The sequence below is a fragment of the Pseudophryne corroboree genome, chromosome 11 (genome assembly GCF_028390025.1).
Source record: "Pseudophryne corroboree isolate aPseCor3 chromosome 11, aPseCor3.hap2, whole genome shotgun sequence".
In the NCBI taxonomy this organism is placed as follows: domain Eukaryota; kingdom Metazoa; phylum Chordata; class Amphibia; order Anura; family Myobatrachidae; genus Pseudophryne; species Pseudophryne corroboree.
The window spans coordinates 343,781,104-343,803,487 of record NC_086454.1 but is presented as its reverse complement, the minus strand read 5'-3'; the positions used below and the strand labels follow the sequence as shown (position 1 = coordinate 343,803,487).

Here is a 22,384-nt window from a genome sequence, read left to right as displayed (position 1 = left end):
ATGAGAGCTTACACTCTATAGGGGAGGGGCAGACAGACAGGGGTGACACAGAGGAGAGACAGTGAGTGAGGGGCATAGATCGGTGGGTTAGGATGAGAGCTTACACTCTATAGAGGAGGGGCAGACAGACAGGGGTGACACAGAGGGGAGACAGTGAGTGAGGAGCATAGAGCGGTAGGTTAGGATGATAGCTTACACTCTATAGGGTAGGGGCAGACAGACAGGGGTGACACAGAGGAGAGACAGTGAGTGAGGAGCATAAAGCGGTGGGTTAGGATGAGAGCTTACACTCTATAGGGGAGGGGCAGACAGACAGACAGGGGTGACACAGAGGGGAGACAGTGAGTGAGGAGCATAGAGCGGAGGGTTAGGATGATAGCCTACACTCTATAGGGGAGGGAAAGACAGACAAGGGTGACACAGGGGAGAGACAGTGAGTGAGGAGCATAGAGCGGTGGGTAAGGATGATAGCTTACACTCTATAGGGGAGGGGCAGACAGACAGACAGGGGTGACACAGAGGAGAGACAGTGAGTGAGGAGCATAGAGCGGTGGGTTAGGATGATAGCTTACACTCTATAGGGGAGGGGCAGACAGACAGACAGGGGTGACACAGAGGAGAGACAGTGAGTGAGGAGCATAGAGCGGTGGGTTAGGATGATAGCTTACACTCTATAGGGGAGGGACAGACAGACAGGGGTGACAGGGGAGAGACAGTGAGTGAGGAGCATAGAGCGGTGGGTTAGGATGATAGCTTACACTCTATAGGGGAGGGACAGACAGACAGGGGTGACACAGAGGAGAGACAGTGAGTGAGGAGCATAGAGCTGTGGGTTAGGATGAGAGCTTACACTCTATAGAGGAGGGGCAGACAGACAGGGGTGACACAGAGGAGAGACAGTGAGTGAGGAGCATAGAGCGGTGGGTTAGGATGATAGCCTACACTCTATAGGGGAGGGGCAGACAGACAGGGGTGACACAGGGGAGAGACAGTGAGTGAGGAGCATAGAGCGGTGGGTTAGGATGAGAGCTTACACTCTATAGGGGTGTCAAAGTCAGAAAAAATGTCTCAATGCACGTTGCCATATTTGCACCGCACACTGGTCCGTGCTGCGCATGCGTACGCTCTCCCGTGGAAGCGCATACCCGCAATAGCGTGCACTCGCACGCGCAGTATGCGCATTTACGGTAGAGTTTATGTGATCGTAGCGTGCGACTCATTAGTTACAAATGTTCACAATTAATGTAGTTTATAGATCATGATCCCTTTGATAGTTTCTGTAAGTTTGGTTAAAGTATAATGTCCCAGAGCTGAGGAATCCCTCTTTGCATCGTACGAAGGGTTTAACAGGAATCATACTGCAGTGTTTGGTACCCATCGGAAGAGTATTTAATTAGCAATATTCCGGTGTTGGTTTGGAGCGTATTAATCGCTCGTGCGAATAGTTATGGACATAAGAAGTTTATGTCCATTTCTATGATTTGCACATACTCAGGTATGCGGCGGGAAACCCAGTTTCCCACCCACCTGAGCTGTTGGAAATCGTCACAGCCCACCTGTATGAATCACCCTATGACCTTTTGTTATGATGCAGGGCCGAATTCCTTCGGCCAATGGACAATGGGATTGTAGGACCAGGAGATTGCATTGTGTGTGGAGCATAAATAGGCAGGCCGACCACATCCAGCTCTCACTCTCTCATCAACGGTTATCTGCTGATAATCGGGAGCTGGATATCGAGGCGCTGGCGATCATACCCTTTGTGCGTAAGTTCTCTCCATAATCATTGTCTTTCTGCGAGCCAATCTCTCTCTCTCTCTCTCTCTATCTCTCTCTCTCCTCTTTTTCTCTTAAATACCTTATAGTATTATAGTATTGTATCGTATTGCATTTAGGTCAGTGTAGTATTGTCTTTTTGTATTTATTGTTTAGTTCTGTGGTTAGGAAGTCTCTGTTATATTGTAGTGTATCATATGTACTGTTATCCCCTTTTACAAGTATATTAGACATAATACAGTTAATAGGCCTTGGAAACCTAAACCAGTATCTGTGTATTTCCTATAGTGATAAGTGTTCATTTGAGCGTCGGTGACGCTCATGCAGCTTTGTAGATAGTCAGGTTCCACAAGGTTGCACTTACACCCTGTACTCACATTAAGGTATTCAGTGTATTTCATCGGTATAAGGTTTAACATAAAGGTATAGTGTTGTGAGCGTCTGCATCGCTGGTGACCTCCTCGTGGTCTCTAGCGTACGCTACGTTACAGCGAATCTTTCCCCTAGACATAACCAATAACGTGTCCTGTGATCACTGGGCCGTGAGCGAACGTGACGCTTGAGCGTCTCGCCTACGGCTGAGCGATCGTTACGCAAATAGCGTATCATTACGGTACTTCTTAAGTAAACAGCGTACAGTGTTCTTAGCTTCATAAGGGTTGTTTATACGACAAAGGAATTTAGCATTGTCAATTGCGGGCTCGTCCGGTCCTTTTCACATCTGCACTAGGTAGATCAGCAGACATTATCCCCCAGCAAAAGGGTGGGAGGTTATCTCGCAGTTGCTGACGGGATAAGCGTCTGCTTCGCTTAGACAAAGAGTGCTGAAGGAACCCGGTAACCGGAAGTAAGAACAAAACGCTTGTGTCTTTTAAAACTGTTTATTTTTCTTTTGTCTTGCGTACGCACGCATATATCTGCATTTCTATTTCATTTTTTCGTATATCACTATTCCTGTTTGCCAAATTTTATAGTTGATAGAAAGGGCTAAAAAGAGATTTGCTGTTATTTAATAGTAGAGGTAATAGTTAAAGTATAGAACAAACACACGGTTTGTCTGAGATACAAGGCAGTCAGTGTGGATTGCGGTAGATGATCAGGGATCATTTACATTGATAAAAGTATATATATTGTGTTACGGTGGATCCTTTGCATTGCGTACACGTGTCGCTAACAAAGACTAGCGTACGCAATCCAAAAGGCAGACGCACGCAGCGTTCATTACGCAACGTAGCGTCTGGTTACGCCCACGTAGCCCAAGTCACGAAAAGCGATAATTAGCGCAAAGCGATAATTAGCGCAAAAGCGATAAGTAACGCACAGCGGTAGATAACGCGACGCGGTAAATAACGCAAATCTATTTTTTTGGAAAATCTGAAATTTAGTTTAACAGATCCTGCTCCTAATTGGTAACACTTTTGGCCTGAAGACAATTTCTGCGCAGAAATAGATATAGAAACAAAAGTGTACATGTGTTGAGTGAGTGTGTTTTGTATACAAAAGTTTATACAATTTTAAAGGTGGAACCAAAAGGAAAGTCGGGTACTCGTCGAGGAACATACGTGTAAGTGACATATACGGTGGCTAGGGAGGCATCCCTGGTTAAAATAATATTTGAGCATTAGAGTATAGCGGACCATAAGGTATCAAGACCAGGAGGTCATAAGGTAAACAGACCAGGAGGTCATAAGGTAACAAGACCAGGAGGTCATAAGGTAAACAGACCAGGAGGTCGTAAGGTAACAGGTAAATAGACAAAGAGGTCCACTATAAAAGTCCAGTGGCACAACGCCTGGGGTGTTGGTGCAGAACCCATATAGGCCATAAGCTCTTGCTGAAGGAATCGCGGCCGGAAACATCGATTCCATTAATCTTTCAGTACATGACAAGTAGTGTTCGTGAACTGAACGATTGGACCGCACGTAATTGTGTGCAGTAGTTAGTAATCTGACCTAATACCATTAGAGTAAAGTGGTCACAAACGCTATTTGTACATTCTGACGTGATTTGTGTAATTTTTTATTTTTGGAAGGGAAGTTCGCTGGTCACTCAGGAACTATCCAACAACCGATACTTGCTGGGGACTGGTAGGTCCAGCACGCCCCAGTAAGTAAAGGTTTACAGGGGCCCTGGGTTGGGTACCACAGCTCTGGTTACAGTGATTGCGGCACAGGCCAACGTGGGCGAGAAGTAAGTGGGGTACTTGATAAACCACCACCGCCGGCCTGCCCAAGGACATCTTGGTTTGTTTGTAAGGGTTCGCTGAAAACCTTGAGATAAAAGATCCAAGGAGGAATAAGCAACGCCTACAGATTATGGGGGCCATTTGTTCCGGTAGGGGGCGATCAACCCAGGTTCAGGTTGATTCGGAGGACCGACCAATTGGGTCGGCAAGATACATTATGTGTGAAAAATACGGTAGTCACACAGAGGTTTTATGTGATGAATGGCAAAGAATGACTGTACAAGACAGGGACAAGTTCCCAAGAATAGGTAGCTTCAGTCCAGAGGTGTTACAAAATTTAAGGAGGAGGATATGTCTCGTAAAATCAGCAAAGAGACGAATTCAGCATCATGATTATTTACAGTTATGGCACCAGGAAGGTGAGATACAGAGAGGTTTGGCTCTGGCGGCGGGATCTGGGGCAGTCAGGAAGTTGATTGCCACAGCTCCTCCTCCACCATACATTGCAGGAGAGAAGTTGATTGCGGAGAGAAACGCACTGGGTTGTAAAACACAAACTCTTAGTAACACTGTAAATGTTAATGATGTTAACCAAATAACTCATGCAAGTATTAACCCGTGCAAGATGTACCCTGTTTTGAACCTTCCTCAGGAGTGTGATCAAGAAGACGATTCAGCAACAATTTCAGCTCTCTCTCTTGCAGCCACCATAGCAGAGACCACAGTAGGCACAGCGACACCCACGAGATTAGTGAAAGCCCCTAGCGGAGGGATAGGTGAGGTCGTGTCAACGGGTAAGTACGGCACCATGCACTACACTGAAACAATTGTACCACAACAAGCTGTAGAATCTACACAGGAAGAGGCTGTTAGAATTGCTCCTGTAAGGGTAATAGCAGTTCCCAATGGAAAAACAGATGTGTCTGGAGCCACTCCCATAAGGAATATTGCCATGTACGCCCCATTTTCCAGAATGGAAATAAGAACAATAGTGTCCGAATTTCCTGACCCCAGGAAGGACTTAGTTGCTAGCCAAAAATACATCAGGGATTTAGGAAACACTTTAGAGCCCAACAACAAGGATTGGCAGATACTGCTAAGAGCTTGTTTACCTTCAAATGTTGATGCAACTCAGTTTTTAGCTGATTGTGCATTGGATAAAGATGTACCGCTTACAGACGTGTACAATAAGGATAATGTAAAAAGGATAAATTTACAGCTAAAGGAGTATTTCCCAGCCATTGTTAAATGGAATAAAATATTTTCCATTAAGCAAAAGGAGTCCGAAACGGCAATAGAATATTTTCACCGGGCACTATCAGAAATGGCAAAGTACACTGGTATAGAAGACATAAAGACCAACCCAAACCATCGAGAAGTAGCAGTATCTGTACTAATGGATGGTTTGAAAGAAACATTAAAAACTAGGGTACAGACCACACAACCATGTTGGCGAGGTCTGTCAGTGTCCGGCTTGAGAGAGGCTGCTATTGATCATGACAGAAACATCACTAGGCACAGGGAGTCGCAAAGTGATAAGTTGATGTCAGTAAGTATACAGGCGCTGACCACAAGGCAGCCTGCGTATGTACCACCGAATCCTGTGGGTAAGGCAAGTGTAATAACATGTTTTTCTTGTAACAGACAGGGACACTATGCACGAGACTGTAGAGTAAGAAATGTACAAAGATCTTTTCAACCCCCTAGACAACAACACAACACACGACATTGGGAGCAGGGTCCACAGAGGCGGAGTTTTGAGCCACATACAGGGGAAACAAAAAGATATCCCCCAAACAGAGACTGGCATGCCTCTGGTAGCTCCCAGCTAACTCCCTCACAAGTAGTTGCTGCCAGCGGGATTCAGGGAGGTCAGCATACCCAATAGGGGTGTGGCCATACCTGTAATCTGCAGCCAGTTAAGTTGATTGCTAGTCTTGGAAACGAACCAGAAATTGCAATCAATGTAGCTGGTAAAACTTTAAACTTTCTTGTAGACACAGGGGCGGCCAAGTCAGTGATAAATTCGACAGTGGGCATGAGAACCACTGGTAGGACAATTCCAGCCATGGGAGTAACAGGAGTAGTCCAGTACTACCCTGTTAGCAAACCAGCCGAGATTACAATAGGGCCTTTGCATACCAAGCATTCCTTTTTGCTGGCTGCATCGGCACCGACCAATCTCCTGGGAAGAGACTTACTATGTAAAATGGGTTGCGTCATTTATTGTACTCCTGAAGGTGTATTCTTGGACATCCCTGAGAATCACGCTCAGGAAGTACGAGACATGTTAGACTCCCCATCAAAATTAATGTCACATTCCATTATGACAAATAGGAATCCATCCCAAGTAGAAGAGATGACATCTCAGATACCAGAGTCGCTTTGGACAAAAGATGGACAGGACACTGGATTAATGGCAAACGTAGCTCCAGTAGTAGTACAAGTAAAAGATGGTAGGATAGCTCCAAAAATCCCACAGTATCCTCTGAAGCCAGAGGTGGAGTTAGGAGTTTTTCCCGTAATAGAGCGCTTGCTACAACAGGGCATTCTAGTAAGAACGTCCAGCACAGCAAATAGTCCCATCTTCCCTGTTAAAAAGAGTGGGGGGAGGGGTTACAGGCTAGTGCAGGATCTAAGGGGGATTAACAAAATAGTCGAGAGTCAGTTCCCCGTAGTGCCTAATCCAGCTGTCATCCTAATGCAAATTCCTCCCACTGCCAAATTTTTCACTGTTATTGACCTCTGCTCCGCTTTCTTTTCGGTACCTCTGCACCCTGACAGCCAATATTTGTTTGCATTCACATACAGAGGAGTCCAATACACGTGGACTCGGTTACCCCAAGGTTTCATAGATAGTCCAAGTATATTTTCTCAGGCTTTGCATGACTGTTTACAGTCTTTCCAACCGGAAAGTGGATCAGTGTTGATACAGTACGTGGATGATCTACTACTGTGTTCTGATTCATTGGAGGCATCCCTGAAGGATACGAAACAGCTCCTGTTTCATCTTTCAGACACAGGTCACAAGGTCTCCAAAGACAAGTTGCAATTATGCCAAGCTAAGGTAAAATACTTGGGACACTGTCTAACACAAGGACTGAGACACCTGACCGCTGATAGAATCCAAGCCATTAGAGACATGACACTGCCACAAACCCAGCAACAGATAAGGACGTTTTTAGGAATGTGTGGGTATTGCCGTAATTGGATCCCAGGGTTTTCCATATTAGCACTACCTTTGCAGGAAATGGTCTCCTCAAACAAACCTGATCGGATTTCGCATACAGACGAATCCGAAACAGCATTTGAGAGACTCAAACAGTGCCTAACGCAGGCACCAGCACTAGGTATGCCAGACTATGGGAAACCCTTTGAACTATACGGAACAGAAAGTGCTGGGTGCGCAGCAGGTGTACTAACACAAAAACACGGTGATGCCAGCAGGCCAATTGCATACTACAGCGCTCAGCTAGACACGGTAGCGCGATCCCTCCCCACATGCTTGCGTAGCGTTGCGGCGATAGCATTGCTAGTGACGAAAAGCGAAGATGTCGTGCTAGGCCACAACCTCACAATCCATACACCACATGCGGTATCGGCCTTATTGAATTCTGCCCAAACCAGACATGTCTCATCAGCAAGGTTTACGAGATGGGAATTGGCACTAATGGCCCCAGTAAACATCACCATAAGGAGATGCAGCGCATTAAACCCTGCAACATTTCTCCCAGGTGTGCCTGGACAGGCACAAAGGGTGGGAGGTGAGAGTGATGGGGAAGGAGGATTTAATGCAAAGGAAGATACACATGATTGTATGGAATATTTGACCCAAAATTTTACCGCAAGGCCTGACATCAGTGACAATCCACTAGAAGATGCAGAACTCACGTTCTACACGGACGGTAGTTGTCACAGACAGTCAGACTCGGGAGACTTGTGTACTGGATACGCAGTCGTAGATGACCAAGACACCATAGAAGCGGAACCGCTAGGCCCACCTCACTCAGCCCAGGTTGCTGAACTGGTCGCCCTAACCAGAGCATGTGAATTGGCTAAGGGTAAGTCTGCCAATATCTACACCGATTCTAGATACGCGTTCGGGGTAGTCCATGATTTCGGAGCGCTATGGCGTCTCAGAAATTTCATGACGGCAGCTGGTACACCGATAGCGCATGCAGCTCACATAAAAAGGCTTCTAACAGCGATACAGGAACCCGACAGAGTGGCTGTTATCAAATGTAAAGCACATACATATAGTCAAGACCCAGTATCCCTCGGTAACAGCCGAGCAGACGAAGCTGCAAAGCTTGCAGCTGCTACCCCCATACGGACAGACACCACACAACTGATGGTATTTAATACCATCAACACACAAAAATTGTGTGAAATGCAGAATTTGTGTTCCACTCAGGAGAAGGCAGTCTGGAAGGCAAAGGGATATGGCCAGGAGTCCTCAGGGCTCTGGACGGATGGACATGGTAAGCCAGTGGCCCCCAGGGCATACCTTCCGTGTCTGGCTGAAGCAGCTCACGGGCTGACTCATCTAGGCAAGGAGGGGATGTGCAAGTTGGTAAGAGCATACTGGTGCGCCCCAGGATTCTCCTCTCATGCTAGTAAAAGAGCAATGTCATGCCTTACCTGTCTGAGAAAGAATATTGGAAAAGCAATACCAACAGAACCATCCCATATCCCACCTGCCGGCGGCCCTTTCCAAGTAATACAAATTGACTTCATTCAATTACCCCCATGTAGAAATTTGAAATATGTACTTGTTTGTATAGATGTTTTCTCGAATTGGGTCGAAGCTTTTCCAACAGCTACAAATACCGCTATGTTTACAGCTAAGAAAATTGTGCAGGAATTTGTATGTAGATATGGTATCCCTAGAATCATTGAAAGTGATAGGGGTACCCATTTTACAGGTGATGTCTTTCAAGGAATGTGTAAGTTGATGGGTATTGATAGCAAGCTGCACACTCCGTACCGTCCACAGGCGAGTGCGAAGGTCGAAAGAGTGAACAGCACTATTAAAAATAAATTGAGTAAAGTAATGGCAGAGACAGGATTGACGTGGCCAGAAGCTTTACCCATTGTTTTGTATAGCATCAGAACCACTCCCAGGTCCCCTCTTAATCTGTCCCCTTTTGAAATCTTGTTTGGTCGACAACCGCATGTCATGATTAACCCTCAGGATGATTTGAAATGTAACAATGAAGTAACTGTAAAGTACTTGATTAACATGAGTAAACAGTTGAGGAATCAAAATGATAATCTGAAGTTGGTGATTCCTGATTTACCAGATAGTAATTGTCATGACATTGAACCTGGGGATTATGTAATGATACGAAATTTTCTACGCTCAGGTTGTCTTATTGATAGATGGGAAGGACCATACCAGGTCTTATTGACTAGCACCACAGCATTGAAGGTTGCTGAGAGAGAGACTTGGGTCCATTCATCCCACTGCAAGAAGGTTGCTGATCCAGAGAAGTCCCGTGATAAGGAACAGACGGTAGAGGGTGTATCACTAGAGTGTCTGTTCCAGGAGGACTGAGGCGGCACCTGAGCCTTGAAGACCGAAAGCAGCTGTCGACTCCCCTCTCCCTTTTATTGTTTTCTCCACTTCCCATCCCCTCTCCTTTAAAATTTCTTTTTCCCCCTTCTCATTCTTCTCTATTTCCTCCTCAAAGATGGACTTGCCCCAAGAGACTGTGGTCCGGATTTTGATGTTAACCATGATGTTGACCAGAGCAGTCTGTTCCGGCGAGAGTACCATAGAGGTCGAAAGAGGTTCTGGAATGGGTTCCGATTATGATGATGGAGGTGTAGTTTTCCAAGATCAACCAAGCCAACAAGCAAAGGCGAGTATCAGAAAACGATCCGATAGAAGAAATTGTGATGGATTGTTAGCTGAGGAAAATTGTATCTGTAGGCTATGTGATAATCTGGTTGAAGATGGATGCATAAAGAAATGCCAATCTAGTTTTAATATCCATATAGACCGGCATCCATTGAGTGACTATCACTCCTTAGTGGGTAACGTGTTAAACCAAACAGATTGTTGGGTATGCTCTCAAGTACCTCAGGGTCACAGTAAATCAGGGCTAGTACCATTTCCTTTAACGTTAGGGGAGGTACTTGAGCTAAGTGGTGGGAGACCGGTGGACCGGAGGTTTAACATCTCCAGCCCTCCTAGTTTGAAGCTCCACCAATACCATGTGGATAGGTCCCTCATATGTTTTAACATCTCCAATCCCAGAAAACCGGGAAATTGGGAAGTGTCATGGAGCAACCTTACCATGACCTTTTCACACAGAGCAGATAGAATGCCTACAGATACAGAGCTCGTACGCCACATAGCCAGTAGAGGAAAATCATTCCGGTATCGATATACCTTAGGAAATAGGATTACTAGAGTTGGAGAGGTATCACCAGGATACTGTGCACATATCGTACAAACTGATACGTGCATTAGACAGATGGAAGAATTAGGGTCAGGAGATTTCACCTGGAAGGTTTGTAACATGGTCATGTCCTTCTCCGTCCCTTATGTTCTCCCCGATGATGCATATTTCATATGCGGGAGAAAGGCGTACAAGTGGCTTGCCCCAAACTCTGAAGGATTGTGTTATATTGGAAAAGTATTGCCTGAAGTAATGACTGTTACACATGACAAAATGAAGGACATACACCGTGGTGCCCAAACTCCTTATACTCACACTCACTACGAGCACCTTGTTAAAAGACAACTGTCAGAAAGGTTAGAGCATCCGGCCTCTGATCTTATCCATGAATCCACCGGGATTCAGGTTCTGGTAGCGTTAGATTTCACTCGCACCGCTCGAGGTGTGATGAATTATAGATACATTTCCGCACTCGCCAATTTGTTAGATAATATCACTGAAATGTATGATGACACGTTTAGATACACTGGAAGAGAACTTCAAGCTTATAAAACAGAACTAGTTCAGCATAGGATGATTCTTAATTATCTTACAGCAGTAACAGGCGGATATTGTGTTACATTGGCAACACAGTACGGCATAAAGTGTTGCACGTATATCACAAATAGCACCGAGGATCCGGTAGAGGTCATAGACCAAAAGATGGACGATATTCTGCAATTAAAGTGGGAATTTCGTCGAAAACACAATCTTACCCTTGCTGCTGTAGGTAATGAGCTGACTGGTTGGGTGTCATGGTTGAACCCGCGAAATTGGTTCTCCGGTTTAGGAGACTGGGCTCAAGGAGTCATAATGGATGTTGGAAAGTTTCTCCTATGTATTTTGGGTGTCGTTATATCTATTGGATTGATATTTAGATGCGGGCAGGCTTTGATGAGGTGCAAGCAAAGTACGAAAGTGATGAGCTTAAGGAGTGAGGAAACTGTAATTAACCTGGATTTGATTTATGACCCAATGCTAGAAACCATGACGTAATGATGTAATGAGTATACGGTCCGTCTTTCACCCATTTCTATGTTTTCCTCCGAGGTACAAAGACCCACGTAGACGAAGGATTTGATGAGCCAAGGGGCCGACAACGGAAAGATGGAAAGAAGAAGAGCAGTCGACCTGATATACAAGATTTTGATGGACAATGCCATGGGTACCCCAGTTTCCCTAGGAACTTTAAAATCACGCTAGCCCAACATTTTTTTTTGTAAATCCATGGACGTTGTTTGCTTTACTCACGATTTATGAGCAAAAGCACAAAGAAGAAGACTCCAATCAACCGACACCAATCAAGACCTCAATCGACAGATGTACATTTCCCTGACATAGAATATCATTGCATTTTCCATAAGTGTTCTTTATCTTCATCTCTACAACCCTCAGGTAATGACACACATAGTCGATAGGGAATACAGGCACAGATATCAGCAACCACATACCTCCCCCATTCATGTATCATCAACTAAAATGTGCATCCCCATTTTGTTACAACTACAGCCGAAATGAGCTCGGTAGAGTTTGACAGCCCATCCACAGACCTGTACCACAGGATAAGAAGGAATTCAAATGTATACTTCGCAATACCTCGAAGCTTGATTTACCACACGTACGGCACGATGATACATGACCCTCCAAACATGGACTCATACACACATGCTCCTGCTTTCTCACTAGGTCATACCCTCTTCACACCTTCTCCTCTCTCCTCCCCTACCCAACCATGGAAATCAATTAACCCCTGACTTACATTTTTCTCCTTAAATGTTTTGTGGCAGTTATTATTGACTGCCAAAGGGTGGACTGTCAAAGTCAGAAAAAATGTCTCAATGCACGTTGCCATATTTGCACCGCACACTGGTCCGTGCTGCGCATGCGTACGCTCTCCCGTGGAAGCGCATACCCGCAATAGCGTGCACTCGCACGCGCAGTATGCGCATTTACGGTAGAGTTTATGTGATCGTAGCGTGCGACTCATTAGTTACAAATGTTCACAATTAATGTAGTTTATAGATCATGATCCCTTTGATAGTTTCTGTAAGTTTGGTTAAAGTATAATGTCCCAGAGCTGAGGAATCCCTCTTTGCATCGTACGAAGGGTTTAACAGGAATCATACTGCAGTGTTTGGTACCCATCGGAAGAGTATTTAATTAGCAATATTCCGGTGTTGGTTTGGAGCGTATTAATCGCTCGTGCGAATAGTTATGGACATAAGAAGTTTATGTCCATTTCTATGATTTGCACATACTCAGGTATGCGGCGGGAAACCCAGTTTCCCACCCACCTGAGCTGTTGGAAATCGTCACAGCCCACCTGTATGAATCACCCTATGACCTTTTGTTATGATGCAGGGCCGAATTCCTTCGGCCAATGGACAATGGGATTGTAGGACCAGGAGATTGCATTGTGTGTGGAGCATAAATAGGCAGGCCGACCACATCCAGCTCTCACTCTCTCATCAACGGTTATCTGCTGATAATCGGGAGCTGGATATCGAGGCGCTGGCGATCATACCCTTTGTGCGTAAGTTCTCTCCATAATCATTGTCTTTCTGCGAGCCAATCTCTCTCTCTCTCTCTCTCTATCTCTCTCTCTCCTCTTTTTCTCTTAAATACCTTATAGTATTATAGTATTGTATCGTATTGCATTTAGGTCAGTGTAGTATTGTCTTTTTGTATTTATTGTTTAGTTCTGTGGTTAGGAAGTCTCTGTTATATTGTAGTGTATCATATGTACTGTTATCCCCTTTTACAAGTATATTAGACATAATACAGTTAATAGGCCTTGGAAACCTAAACCAGTATCTGTGTATTTCCTATAGTGATAAGTGTTCATTTGAGCGTCGGTGACGCTCATGCAGCTTTGTAGATAGTCAGGTTCCACAAGGTTGCACTTACACCCTGTACTCACATTAAGGTATTCAGTGTATTTCATCGGTATAAGGTTTAACATAAAGGTATAGTGTTGTGAGCGTCTGCATCGCTGGTGACCTCCTCGTGGTCTCTAGCGTACGCTACGTTACAGCGAATCTTTCCCCTAGACATAACCAATAACGTGTCCTGTGATCACTGGGCCGTGAGCGAACGTGACGCTTGAGCGTCTCGCCTACGGCTGAGCGATCGTTACGCAAATAGCGTATCATTACGGTACTTCTTAAGTAAACAGCGTACAGTGTTCTTAGCTTCATAAGGGTTGTTTATACGACAAAGGAATTTAGCATTGTCAGGGGAGGGGCAGACAGACAGGGGTGACACAGGGGAGAGACAGTGAGTGAGGAGCATAGAGCGGTGGGTTAGGATGAGATTACACTCTATAGGGGAGGGGCAGACTGACAGGGGTGACACAGAGGAGAGACAGTGAGCGAGGAGTATAGAGCGGTGGGTTAGGATGAGAGCTTACACTCTATAGGGGAGGGGCAGACAGACAGGGGTGACACAGAGGAGAGACAGTGAGTGAGGAGAATAGAGCGGTGGGTTAGGATGAGAGCTTACACTCTATAGGGGAGGGGCAGGCAGACAGGGGTGACACAGAGGGTAGACAGTGAGTGAGGAGCATAGAGCGGTGGGTTAGGATGAGAGCTTACACTCTATAGGGGAGGGGCAGATAGACAGGGGTGACACAAGGGAGAGACAGTGAGTGAGGAACATAGAGCGGTGGGTAAGGATGAGAGCTTACACTCTATAGGGGAGGGGCAGACAGACAGGGGTGACACAAGGGCGAGACAGTGAGTGAGGAACATGGGCCCTCATTCCGAGTTGTTCGCTCGTTCTTTTTCATCGCATCGCAGTGAAAATCCGCTTAGTACGCATGCGCAAAGTTCGCACTGCGACTGCGCCAAGTAACTTTACTATGAAGAAAGTATTTTTACTCACGGCTTTTTCTTCGCTCCGGCGATCGTAATGTGATTGACAGGAAATGGGTGTTACTGGGCGGAAACACGGCGTTTCAGGGGCGTGTGGCTGAAAACGCTACCGTTTCCGGAAAAAACGCAGGAGTGGCCGGAGAAATGGTGGGAGTGCCTGGGCGAACGCTGGGTGTGTTTGTGACGTCAACCAGGAACGACAAGCACTGAACTGATCGCACAGGCAGAGTAAGTCTGGAGCTACTCTGAAACTGCTAAGTAGTTAGTAATCGCAATATTGCGAATACATCGGTCGCAATTTTAAGAAGCTAAGATTCACTCCCAGTAGGCGGCGGCTTAGCGTGTGTAACTCTGCTAAATTCGCCTTGCGACCGATCAACTCGGAATGAGGGCCATAGAGCGGTGGGTTAGGATGAGAGCTTACACTCTATAGGGGAGGGGCAGACAGACAGTGGTGACACAAGGGAGAGACAGTGAGTGAGGAACATAGAGCGGTGGGTTAGGATGAGAGCTTACACTCTATAGGGGAGGGACAGACAGACAGGGGTGACACAGAGGAGAGACAGTGAGTGAGGGGCATAGATCGGTGGGTTAGGATGAGAGCTTACACTCTATAGGGGAGGGGCAGAGAGACAGGGGTGACACAGAGGGGAGACAGTGAGTGAGGAGCATAGAGCGGTGGGTTAGGATGAGAGCTTACACTCTATAGGGTAGGGGCAGACAGACAGGGGTGACACAAGGGCGAGACAGTGAGTGAGGAACATAGAGCGGTGGGTTAGGATGAGAGCTTACACTCTATAGGGGAGGGGCAGACAGACAGGGGTGACACAAGGGAGAGACAGTGAGTGAGGAACATAGAGCGGTGGGTTAGGATGAGAGCTTACACTCTATAGGGGAGGGACAGACAGACATGGGTGACACAGAGGGGATGAGTGAGGAGCATAGTACGGTGGGTTAGGATGAGAGCTTACACTCTATAGGGGAGGGGCAGACAGACAGGGGTGACACAAGGGAGAGACAGTGAGTGAAGAACATGGGGGGTCATTCCGAGTTGTTCGCTCGGTAAAAATCTTCGCATCGCAGCGATTTTCCGCTTAATGCGCATGCGCAATGTTCGCACTGCGACTGCGCCAAGTAAATTTGCTATGCCGTTAGGAATTTTACTCACGGCTTTTTCATCGTTCTGGCGATCGTAATGTGATTGACAGGAAATGGGTGTTACTGGGCGGAAACAGGCCGTTTTATGGGCGTGTGGGAAAAAACGCCACCGTTTCCGGAAAAAACGCAGGAGTGGCCGGAGAAACGGAGGAGTGTCTGGGCGAACGCTGGGTGTGTTTATGACGTCAAACCAGGAACGACAAGCACTGAACTGATCGCAGATGCCGAGTAAGTCTGAAGCTACTCAGAAACTGCTACGAGGTGTGTAATCGCAATATTGCGAATACATCGTTCGCAATTTTAAGATGCTAAGATTCACTCCCAGTAGGCGGCGGCTTAGCGTGAGCAAATCTGCTAAAATCCGCTTGCGAGCGAACAACTCGGAATGACCCCCATAGAGCGGTGGGTTAGGATGAGAACTTACACTCTATAGGGGAGGGGCAGACAGACAGGGGTGACACAGAGGAGAGACAGTGAGTGAGGAACATAGCGCGGTGGGTTAGGATGAGAGCTTACACTCTATAGGGGAGGGGTAGACAGACAGGGGTGACACAGAGGAGAGACAGTGAGTGAGGAACATAGAGCGGTGGGTTAGGATGAGAGCTTACACTCTATAGGGGAGTAGCAGACAGACATGGGTGACACAGAGGGGATGAGTGAGGAGCATAGAGCGGTGGGTTAAGATGAGAGCTTACACTCTATAGGGGAGGGGCAGAGAGACAGGGGTGACACAGAGGGGAGACAGTGAGTGAGGAGCATAGATCGGTGGGTTAGGATGAGAGCTTACACTCTATAGGGGAGGGGCAGAGAGACAGGGGTGACACAGAGGGGAGACAGTGAGTGAGGAGCATAGAGCGGTAGGTTAGGATGATAGCTTACACTCTATAGGGTAGGGGCAGACAGACAGGGGTGACACAGAGGGGAGACAGTGAGTGAGGAGCATAGAGCGGTGGGTTAGGATGATAGCCTACACTCTATAGGGGAGGGACAGACAGGGGTGACACAGGGGAGAGACAGTGAGTGAGGAGCATAGAGCGGTGGGTAAGGATGATAGCTTACACTCTATAGGGGAGGGGCAGACAGACAGGGGTGACACAGAGGAGAGACAGTGAGTGAGGAGCATAGAGCGGTGGGTTATGATGAGAGCTTACACTCTATAGGGGAGGGGCAGACAGACAGGGGTGACAGAGGAGAGACAGTGAGTGAGGAGCATAGAGCGGTGGGTTAGGATGAGAGCTTACACTCTATAGAGGAGAGGCAGAGAGACAGGGGTGACACAGAGGAGAGACAGTGAGTGAGGAACATAGAGCGGTGGGTTAGGATGAGAGCTTACACTCTATAGGGGAGGGGCAGACAGACAGGGGTGACACAGAGGAGAGACAGTGAGTGAGGAGCATAGAGCGGTGGGTTATGATGAGAGCTTACACTCTATAGGGGAGGGGCAGACAGACAGGGGTGACAGAGGAGAGACAGTGAGTGCGGAGCATAGAGCGGTGGGTTAGGATGAGAGCTTACACTCTATAGAGGAGAGGCAGAGAGACAGGGGTGACACAGAGGAGAGACAGTGAGTGAGGAGCATAGAGCGGTGGGTTAGGATGATAGCTCACACTCTATAGGGGAGGGGCAGACAGACAGGGGTGACACAGAGGAGAGACAGTGAGTGAGAAGCATTGAGCGCTGGGTTAGGATGAGAGCTTACACTCTATAGGGGAGGGGCAGACAGACAGGGGGGAGAGACAGTGAGTGAGGAGCATTGAGCGGTGGGTTAGGATGAGAGCTTACACTCTATAGGGAAGGGGCAGACAGACAGGGGTGACACAGAGGAGAAAAAGTGAGTGAGGAGCATAGAGCGGTGGGTTAGAATGAGAGCTTACACTCTATAGGGGAGGGACAGACAGACAGACAGGGGTGACACAGAGGGGAGACAGTGAGTGAGGAGCATAGAGCGGTGGGTTAGGATGAGAGCTTACACTCTATAGGGGAGGGGCAGGCAGACAGGGTTGACACAGAGGGGAGACAGTGAGTGAGGAGCATAGAGCGGTGGGTTAGGATGAGAGCTTACACTCTATAGGGGAGGGGCAGACAGACAGGGGTGACACAAGGGAGAGACAGTGGGTGAGGAACATAGAGCGGTGGGTTAGGATGAGAGCTTACACTCTATCGGGAGGGGCAGACAGACAGGGGTGACACAAGGGAGAGACAGTGAGTGAGGAGCATAGAGCGGTAGGTTAGGATGAGAGCTTACACTCTATAGGGGAGGGGCAGATAGACAGGGGTGACACAGAGGAGAGACAGTGGGTGAGGAACATAGAGCGGTGGGTTAGGATGAGAGCTTACACTCTATAGGGGAGGGGCAGACAGACAGGGGTGACACAAGGGAGAGACAGTGAGTGAGGAGCATAGAGCGGTGGGTTAGGATGAGAGATTACACTCTATTGGGAAGGGGCAGACAGACAGGGGTGACACAGAGGAGAGACAGTGATTAAGGAGCATAGAGCGGTGGGTTAGGATGAGATATTACACTCTATAGGGGAGGGGCAGACAGACAGTGGTGACACAAGGGAGAGACAGTGAGTGAGGAACATAGAGCGGTGGGTTAGGATGAGAGCTTACACTCTATAGGGGAGGGGCAGACAGACAGGGGTGACAGAAGGGAGAGACAGTGAGTGAGGAACATAGAGCGGTGGGTTAGGATGAGAGCTTACACTCTATAGGGGAGTAGCAGCAGACATGGGTGACACAGAGGGGATGAGTGAGGAGCATAGAGCGGTGGGTTAGGATGAGAGCTTACACCATACTTGCCTACCTGACCCTCTCCATGAGGGAGAAAATGCTCTGTTCCTGGACTTTCCTGGTAATGTATGATTGCCATCACCTGTGGTGAAACACCTTTCTTATCAATTAACTAGCTCACCACAGGTGATGGCAATCATACATTACCAGGAAAGTCCAGGAACAGAGCATTTTCTCCCTCATGGAGAGGGTCAGGTAGGCAAGTATGGCTTACACTCTATAGGGGAGGGGCAGACAGACGGGTGACACAGAGGGGATGAGTGAGGAGCATAGAGCGGTGGGTTAGGAGGTTTGGGTATATACTGCACTTGGTACTGGGTAATTGTGTTGTGTAGCTGCAGCTCCCCCCAGAGGACAGTGTCACTCGGAATAAATGCCGTGTGACTCTCATCATGCCACTCTCTAGGGGCAGCAATCTGTTGCCATTGGCATCACCAGGCTGAGCCTTATGACGGTGAAGCTGCTTTTGCTGTGATGATTGAGGCCGTCCAGCATTACTACAGCCTGCATTACCCGTCCACCGCTGTGTACGTGAGGAGCTAACAGAGGAAATTCAACTTTTGTCCATCATATCTGGCTAGATGTAACTCCATTCTTCTACTGTTATCGTGCATCCATGGTATATTTTCTGAATGGCAGAGAATAAGGATGGGCCGGTCTTTATTACCAGCCCAAATTACGCACCCCATCCCTGACCTCCCCCCAAACCGCCTTCCCAAGCTGTACTGCTGCCTGTCAGGCTTTGCTCCCGGGATTACACAAGTGTCTTACAGAGCTCTGCAAACTTACACCAACCGCCCGGGGGCTTTGTGTCTGGATGTCACCCTCACAGTACAGTGTGTCGCTGTCTCTGTTACATTCTGTGCAGCTGTCCTGTCTCTGATACACCAGGAATTCTCAGCGTTCCCAGATTCTGCTCCCCCCCCCATATACTGTAGCAGCCCCCCCTTCTCATACCAGCAACACTGCAGCCGGAATTGTGGTTTGCAGACGCTGCTGGGACTCTTACAAAATATTCCTAAAATCTGCTTTGTCTGCACAGCTTCCAGCAATCATCTGCAGGCGTCCCCCACTGCGGGCGATACGGAATTATTGCATGGAAGAGCTGTGAGATACACATTTCAAAATTAAAAAAAAAAGAAGATTGAAAAACACAATATTGATAAATAAGAATATTATGTATCATGATGAGAGAACTGATGATGACAACTTGATATTGCATATGTGCACACCTGGAGAGAATACATCACGTCACAGAAACATTATCGCTTATTATTAATGCAGAATGTCATGTTGGTCTCTATTAATATTCTCTATGCAATGCAGCAGTGACCGCCAGCAAAGTGCCCACGTCCCCAGCATCCCAGGACACCATGCGCACTTTCCCAACCTGCTCCCTTCATCCACAAATAACTCATCGAATATCCCCACACAACTCATAGACTCAGGATTGCAGGGACTGAAGCATCTCCTGGGAGAAGGGACCAACATCTCTCACCTGAGGGACCAGGCCCTGGCTGGGGCTCCATCCAGACACTGTGGCTGCACCCTCCTTCAGCTGAGCAGGAAGAGACAGGGCAGAGGGCTGCATGAGATGTACTAATCCCCTCCTTACAGCAGGCAGCAGTGACAGGCTGGCGGATATGCAGCACAGACGTACATCCCCAGCCTGAGGGCCTCACTGATGAGGAGTGAGCCTTGCATTGCAAATGAGTATACAGAGGGAGTGAGCGTCAGTGAGGGGAGGGGTGTCTCAGGGTGTCTGTGTGTGTGTCTGTGTATGTGTGTGTGTAGGAGACATTGGCACGGAGCCCAGGCTAGTGAGGTGGGATGGAGAGACTGAACTCCCATCTGAGTTGGACGCTGCAGATCTCTGCGGTACAATATACCTGGCTGTCCTACAGGAGCACATCCCATGCAATAATGGGGATCATTCAGTCTTGATCGATGCTGTGTGTTTTCGAAAAGCGTGCGAAAGGGTCCAAACTGTGTATGCAGGCGCGTCGGACAGCGACGGGATGGTGCGAAAAATTTGTTCGTACGGGCGTTTGCAAGGTGTTTGACAGGAAGAGTCCGTTTGCGGGTGTCAACAGGGAGTGTCCGTAAAAAATGCAGGCGGGATCAAGCGTTTTCGGGAGGGTGTGTGACGTCAGCTCCGGCCCCGATCAGCCTGATTCTATTGTAGTGTAGGAGTAAGTCCTGGGCTGCGCACAGACTGGAAAATCATTCCATGGTGAGTGAGTTGTTAACGGATTTGCAGCTGGCATTTGAAAAGCTTTCCGCACGGCGTACGCAGACTTGCACGGGGCGGATATTCAGTCTATCTGGGCGGTGACTATCCGATCGCAAATTCGCAAAGGAGCGATCAGGTCTGAATTAGGCCTTTTGGCTGCGGCGTTTGCTTACATCACTGAATCAGGCTCTAAGTGTTTATGTATTTATTAACACCAGCAGGAAATGAAATTAATAAACCACCATTGGACAGTTAATTGGCATCCTGCTGTCCCTGCAGTTCTCCCACCCCAGCCCCAGGACCGTGTGGAGGCCATCCCAAACAATCTCATTATTATTTATTTATTTATATTATTTTATTTTTTTGCAATAACGCTGAAATTATTTGTATTTATAAAGAAAAAAAGAGAAACATATTTAATGAACTTAAGTTAAAGATAAACTATCTATCTATCTATCTATCTATCTAAATATCTATCTAAATATCTATCTACATAAATAAAGATATGTATGTATGTATATATATATATATATATATATATATAGTGCTTATTTATGTAATACTTTAAATCAGTGATAGCTAACCTTGACACTCCAGCTGTTGTTGAACTGCACATCCCAGCATGCCCTGCATCAGTTTTAGCATGGCCAAATAACAAAACTGTAGCAGGGCATGCTGGGATATGTAGTTCAACAACAGCTGGAGTGGCAAGGTTAGCCATCACTGCTTTAAATGTTTTATTCCTTTTACTTAAAGACTGTAAGTCCAAATTTGGGCTTTCATTTCCCCTGTATGTAGTGAGACAGCATGCCCGCTCATTCGTATACACAGTAACCCACCTTGGGGTAACTTATCTGACCTGGCAGTTTTTCTTTAAATAAATATAGTTGGATAATTAAATGTATTACCTCGGTGAGGCGAATAATGATAAATAGCACCTTAATCAAGAGGTGCCAAATTTTGAAAGTGATTGGGGTTGCTCTCGTTGACCCCCATTCCTATATGACTGAATAATCCAGAGATTTAGAACCTTTTACAACTCGCGGCACACTGAACAAGATCTAAATATTGCCAAGGCACATTCAAATATAATGGTGATGCATGGTGCAGTTGCGTGTCCTAGGATGTCATGTCGTAGCTTCTCCATAGGTAACGCCTGAGCCACATCTGAGAAAGCCAGAAGAGCCCAACACTGCCCGGACCCAAAATTAGAACTGGCTCTGCAACCACTAAACCCACCAGTATTGATCGTTCCAGGGCCTCAGTAGAGGCAGCACACTGACGGGCCTGGCTCTGCTTCTATGGCGGCACACCTGGAGACTGCTCAGGGCACACTAGTGTGCCACGGCACAGTGGTTGAACAACACTGGAATAATCCCATGCAAAGACGCGGCTGCAATTAAATCTTTTGGACCCTGAAAGTGTCGGTGGCGTGGCCAAGTGTTGAGCGTGGTCACTCCCTGTTGTGAATACCAGGGCTCCCTGTATATGCTGTACACTGAAGGGGGTGTGGCTGAACTTTCCTGGCATCTCCACCCTCTCAGAGCCCAAAAAAGACCCGCCTCCTGATTATGACCCACTTCCTCAGTAGATTAGTCTATTTGCGATGAATAATGTCATTGCTGCCCACTCTTGGCTTCGCAGTGGTACAACTTTTTGGCATTGTACAGCTGTGCGTGGCGCCAAGGCGATGTGATGCACAGCGCAACATCCTCACTTCTCCCAAACTGAAATCACCAACTGGGGTCTCCCATAGGGAATAGTAATAAAGTCATCAAGCATGGTGCATAGAATTGGACAGAGCTGGCTCCTATGCCTTAGTCTAATACATTTTGGGCCTATTTCAGAGGTGAATGCAATGGTGATGTCAGAGGCAAGCGGACAATGGATTCATCCTAGTTGCACTGCGCTGGTGGTTAAC

At 47.2% G+C, this 22,384-nt stretch overlaps 1 protein-coding gene across 1 annotated transcript in view; it reads right to left on the bottom strand.

Annotated features, from left to right (window-relative positions):
* Positions 1-19,970, bottom strand: part of DBNDD1 (dysbindin domain containing 1) — a 30,957-nt gene extending 10,987 nt beyond the window's left edge. The window contains exon 1 of the mRNA XM_063945932.1: positions 19,729-19,970. Coding sequence (XP_063802002.1) covers positions 19,729-19,759 — 31 coding nt within the window. The 5' untranslated portion in view covers positions 19,760-19,970. The remainder of the gene's footprint in view (positions 1-19,728) is intronic.
* Positions 19,971-22,384: the final 2,414 nt, after the last annotated feature.